Source organism: Pleurodeles waltl, chromosome 6 (assembly GCF_031143425.1).
Source record: "Pleurodeles waltl isolate 20211129_DDA chromosome 6, aPleWal1.hap1.20221129, whole genome shotgun sequence".
In the NCBI taxonomy this organism is placed as follows: Eukaryota; Metazoa; Chordata; class Amphibia; order Caudata; family Salamandridae; genus Pleurodeles; species Pleurodeles waltl.
The window spans coordinates 1,157,081,167-1,157,087,166 of record NC_090445.1 but is presented as its reverse complement, the minus strand read 5'-3'; the positions used below and the strand labels follow the sequence as shown (position 1 = coordinate 1,157,087,166).

At 38.8% G+C, this 6,000-nt stretch overlaps 1 protein-coding gene across 2 annotated transcripts in view; it reads right to left on the bottom strand.

The window, feature by feature from the left end:
* Nucleotides 1-222: 222 nt before the first annotated feature.
* The window catches only part of LRRC20 (leucine rich repeat containing 20), a 1,502,316-nt gene continuing 1,496,538 nt past the window's right edge, over nt 223-6,000 (bottom strand). For both annotated transcript variants that reach the window (XM_069240374.1, XM_069240373.1), the window contains exon 5: nt 223-1,063. In XM_069240374.1, coding sequence (XP_069096475.1) covers nt 906-1,063 — 158 coding nt within the window. In that variant the 3' untranslated portion in view covers nt 223-905. The remainder of the gene's footprint in view (nt 1,064-6,000) is intronic.

Here is a 6,000-nt window from a genome sequence, read left to right as displayed (position 1 = left end):
TTCCATTACAAGAATGCAAGTAGTATTAAAATGAAAAAACTAAAAATTATTTAACTCAATATGTAGTTCATCTAAACAAATTGTGAAAAAAGTACATTTTTTTTTCTCATGACTACTTTTGCATGACCACAACAGTTCTGGCTTAAGAGTGGAATGTGTGGGAGACATGAGTGGAAATGGCCCTATCCCTGATCTGAATAGGAAGTCTCATAACAATAAATGTTATTCATGCACACAATCTTTATTTTATCACGCATTAGAGGGAAAAGGACATATCACATAACGGATGAGGCAAAATCATCCTCATCACTGGCTCTATGACTACCAAATGCAGCAGCACAGATACATAATGCCAAGAGGTACAGCAGAGTAAACAAGAAACATCCAGCAGCCTATGGCTCATGTATACAGAAGGACAGTTTATCACCTGAATTGACACCTTCCCGCATTTTGCACAATATATGAAATCATAATCCTAATGTTTTACGAATGTCAGCATTTATATTTATATGATCATTTCATGGGAAGGTACATCACACAACTGGTATGTCGATATCCAGTAACCCGTGTACCAACAGCTTTAGTTTATTATTCAAACAAACATCCACTGCTATTTAGAAAATTTGATTCATATGCTAAAGTACATACAAACCAGTTGCCCAGTATCTTGTTTCTTCGCCGTCTTCGCCTTGATGGGTTGAGCTCTATTTTGAAGCACATCTTTTTTCCAATAAAAACAACATACCGCCCCAGCTATTCTCCTTTATTTACCTGAGCACACACTTCCAAACCAAACCCACACCCTGAAACACTAATTTGCCCATGTGTGGACCCGCAGTGTCCATTTTGTCCTCCTGAGTGATGTCATTACATAACGTTGCATCAAACAGTCTGTGCAGTTCCATCTATGTCTCAATGTCAGCATTTCCCTCTTGCGCAGAGGTGAGCAGTTCAAATTTGATGGCCGGTCTAGAGAGAGACAGACTCACAGCATTGAGTGGGTTTGACTTCAGGTTCACACAGGTCAGAGATGGCATGGAGCTCAGCTTATCAACTGGAACATCTGCAAAAGGAACAGAGACAAGGAAACCATGACTCAAGAATCAACATAAAAAACAGAAGAAAAGTGGCTCAATATGATAATGTTTTTTTTGTCTTTTCAAAGAGAAGATACACTTCCATTTTAGAACCAACAGAAATGTCCCGAGCCCCAATCGGTGAAAAGGCATGAAGAAAATAAAGATCTGCTACATTTAATGTTATTTCCTGAAACACTGTTCCTTTCCTCAACAACATAATATGGTTACAGTCCTAAAACAATTTGTTTCTAGGATCATTTAAATAAGACTATCTTCTTACAGAAATGATCACAGATAAAGATTAATGTCATCAAAGAGGGATAGGCAAAATCTAGTGAAATATGTAATGTTATGAGTCACAGAATATTTGCAGAAAGCTACATGGAGAGCAGTGTGAAATTACCACTTTTTAGGGAGACAATAATTAATAACATGGTTGGCCTTCATTTCGCATGCTCCTTATGACTGAATAAGTTGAATCCTTAGCCATGAAACATTCAATTTAATCCTCAGTCAAGCCATGAGTCAAGCTTTTTATCTCACGCACATTCGCATAGAGGCAATTTTGCCGTAGTAGTACACTTTATATGTCAATGTAATTGTATGTAATCTAACTTCATTCAAAATAATCTAAATGTATCCATGCCTCCACGAATTATGTTGCAAAGAACACATTACAGTAACACGCTCATGCGTCATGCATGGCAGTAACTGCAGCCGTTGAAGCATTCCTTGTCAGTGACTTCTATTTATTTATCACTGACCTTAAGGAGAGGAAGAAAACAATACAGGTTAAGGTATATGAAGCATTCAAACGGTCCCAAATGCTCAGAATCAGCATTTGTGATTGTTAAAAGACTTTTTGAAATGTACTATTCTCATTTTAGGAGTTAGAAAAAACTGTTTACTCCTAAAACATTATTTCAAATGGAGCCCAATTCAGTATCTGGAAGGGCCTTGTTGGTAGGCACCCCTAAGAAATACTAAATTAGTATGATATATCTCAATGTTTTGTGAAATCCATTCCCAAAACTTTGAAATTTTTTACTCAGAACCCCAAGTTGGTGTGGTAATTCATACACAAAAGGAAAGGGTCTTATTAGTATCTTTTCTCTTTTGTGAGTTAAAAAAAGTTTGTTGGGGAGTAGGCAATAGTCCACACCATCACTACTAACTCTCAAACAAACAAACAAATTCCTTTGTAGTTGCAGTAGTGTTACCTGTTAACAGAGCATGCTGTATTTTAAAAAGTCTGCTTTATTGAAAGGCAATCATAGACAAGGTGCTCTGCATTTGTTTAATGTCCTTTTGGACTAATGCGTCTTCAACGGTCTCCAATTGAGGTGAGTAGTAATTTGCTACTCTGCTCTTTAATATTCATGAGGTAGGTTGGCTTTGGCCCACTTCTAATCTGAAGTTGAGAGAGAATGTTGATTATTTTTTAGTTGATCGTAATATCTTATGTGGGTCCTTGGGGACTCAGGTTGTGCTAATTTGATTGTGAAAGATGTGAGAAGAAGAGTAAAAACACAATAAGCAATTTTAGGCTTGTCGAAAAGTGAACGTGCATGCACTCAGATGAAAAGGACTTCCACTTTTAATTTTGTTCATAGGACCTACACTTGTATTGTGAACACACCATCATAAAGAGAGCTTCATAATGTGGATGGGCAGACATCTCAATGTGGCAAAGCAGTCAGTCGAGGCTGCAAAAATGAAGTCTCTACTTCGATCTGCTGCAGGATACGGCGCTAAGAGCAGAACTCTCTAAGAGGAAGTAAATATTTTTCTTTTTCATTTTGTATGGCCCAAAACACATCTCTAGTAAAAACCAGAGATGCATTGTTTGTGACAGGGAGGGGCACATTTAGCTTTCTCAGCCAGAGCTGAATGGTGGAAGAACATAAAAGAGACAAATCTGAAAAAATCATTAGTCAACTTAGAAAGAGCAAACAAAGTAGAACATACTCTGGCTAGGAAGCAGCTCATAACTAAGAGGAGGAAGCAACTGAGGACACTCTTGTGAGTTAGAAGAAGTCAGTTCTGGAGATATTGAATGACCAGAATGAATGTATTTGGTTTGGAAATGTTGCACCTATTTCTGCTTTCAATAAAATTAACCCCATGGAATGGGGAGTAATGGTGTGCCACTCAATTTTTCAAGGGTGGTTTCTTTTTGGTTTTCTGATTTTTTGAAGAGTAACACTCTGTTGTGATCCAAGCAGGAGAGATTCAGAGAACGGTGAACTTTTGAAGGTACATCTTTATTTTATTTCACTCCGAAGAAGGGAACCACCGCTTCACTGATCCGCGACACTAACCCTCTGCGTTGGAGCTTGCGGAGACTCCACAGCAACTCCCTGCACATAAACACTTCAAAGATCAAACATAACATATTAACTCCCTTTTTTCATTAATAAAGATAAATAAACCATACATAAAGATAAGAACATAATATTGACACAACAGAATAAGGTACAAAGTATTTATGCTGCAAAGCAAATCCTCCTAATATCTATAACAATCCTTGAGCTTCCACTGTATATTTTTTTTACAAACAAATTTTCGTGGGAGGTGTTCGTGTTCCAAGTCTTCATCCTCATGACCGGACAAGTCATAATTCCTGTTTCTGGACAGCTCACTATCAGTTCCATTAACTGACTCATCAACATAATTCGTTCTAACCTTAACAACTTTCCCAACATTCCATCAATTTCCCTTATCGACCATCACAGCGTTGCCACACACCTTCCTCACCAGCATAGGTTCGCCAAAACTAGCATTTCCTTTTTTGACAAACGTTTGAGACTTGACACGTTTCGACCTTTAGTTGATTTTTTTAAGTCATACCTAGACATAATTTTTTCCTGTGGCTCTTTCACTTCCTCCAGCATTTTGCCTGTGTCCAATTTACCATTGAGTTTACCTTCTACTGCCTTGGCTAACCAGGCAGGAAACAATTTGGAGTTCGCCCGCCTTCTCTTCAAAAGTTCAAAAAGAGGGACCTTTGTGAGGGAATGCAGAGTAGTACGATAAAACCAAAGCATAGACCTCACCGCTTCCTTGACGTCATACCCACTATTTTTAGCCCACTTGATACATTCCACCACCACTCTGTTAATTCGTTCAACCAAACCATTGGTTTGAGGACGATAGAGGGAACTTCTCAAGTGTTTCACTCCAACCCCCCCCCCCCAAATAAAAAATTCCATCTCAAGATTAACAAACTGGACACCATTATCAGACACAATATTCTGTGGAAACCCTTCCCTCATGAAGATATCTTTAAAAAATCGTATGGCACTGGCAGCTGTCGACTCTAAAAAAAAAAACAGACCTCCGGCACCTTGCTGTGATAGTCCATCAACACGAAGGCATACCGTGATAAAGTAGAGAATGAAACGGTCCCACCATCTCAATACCAACTTTCACCTAGGCTTTCTCAGGCATAGGTATAGGTTGCAAAGGGGGCATCACAACTTTATAACTCTTTTCAGATCGACTACAGACCACGCACTTATTAACCAACACATCCACCTCTTTGTCCATATGAAGGCCACCAATAATGAGCTATCAAACGTCTCTTCGTCATGGTAGAGCCTAAATGCCCTTCATGAGCATGATCAATCAACATAAAACGGATATTCCATGGGGGTACACACTTTTCATTCCTCAACACAACACTGTCCTCAATGGACAATTCATCACAGATTTTTGGGTAGGGTTGCAACTCAGTACTTAAACACCTTTCCTTGGGCCACCCACAATACTTCATCTTTACTGTCCGCATCCTTCCAAACAGTTTCTGAGCAAACGTTTGATACATCCTTATCAATGGCTGCTATAAAACAATCTTCCATATCACCATCAATGTCAAAGCCAGCCTGTTCAGATATGGATAATCGTGACAAAAAATCTGCCATAAAAGATTTCTTTCCCTGGAATGTATCTCACCTGAAAATTATTCTGTAATTACTCAATTGTAAGACGTGCAATGTGTGGAGTAGTGTCGTTAATTTTGTCACCACTGAGAATGTACACCAACGGCTTGTGATCGGTTTGTAAAACAAAACTCCTTACCAAACAAAACTTCTGAACTCTTCACTCACCCAAAAACAAGCAAGTAATTCCTTTTCAATTACAGGGTAATTAAGCTCTGACTCACGCAGCACTCTTGACGCATAACTAATTATGTTCTCATCTTCATTGGAACTCTGGGACAAGACTGCACCCAACCCATATTTACTGGCATCCACAGTAATGATACATTCCTTGCCAGGGTCATAAGGACTCAAAGGTCTAGCAGTGGCTAACTCCTGTTTGACAGAGTCAAAGGTTTTTTGACACTCACTGTCCCACACAAATGTAACCTTGTTTTTCAACATATTGGACAACACTTTCATTTTAGAAGCATACCATGAGATAAATCTAGCATAATACTCACACACGCCAATGAATGAGCGCAATTCATCTTTGTTCTTGGGGTCAGGAGCATCCAACACAGCTCTAACCAAGCCTGGCCTAGGTGCTAAACCTCTACTGGAAACACAGTGCCTCAAAAATTCAATTTCTTTTTTCCAAAATTCTCATTTTTCTTTTTTCACAACAACACCACTCATCTGAAAAAATTTCATAATCAATCTGATGACTCTATCATGTTCTTCCAAACTCTCAGCAAAAATCCATACATCATCTTGGAAAACCAACTCACCCTTGATGTTTCCCAACAATTTATGCATAATACGCTGGAAGACTGAGGCTGCAGATGCTAAACCAAATGGAATCCTACAAAATTGAAATGTGCCAAATAGCGAATTGAAGGCTGTATAATGGTGAGACTCTTCATCCAGCACCACTTGGTGGTACGCTGATGCAAGATCAATCTTAGAAAACCAAAGAGTGCCCTTTATTTCTTCCAAGA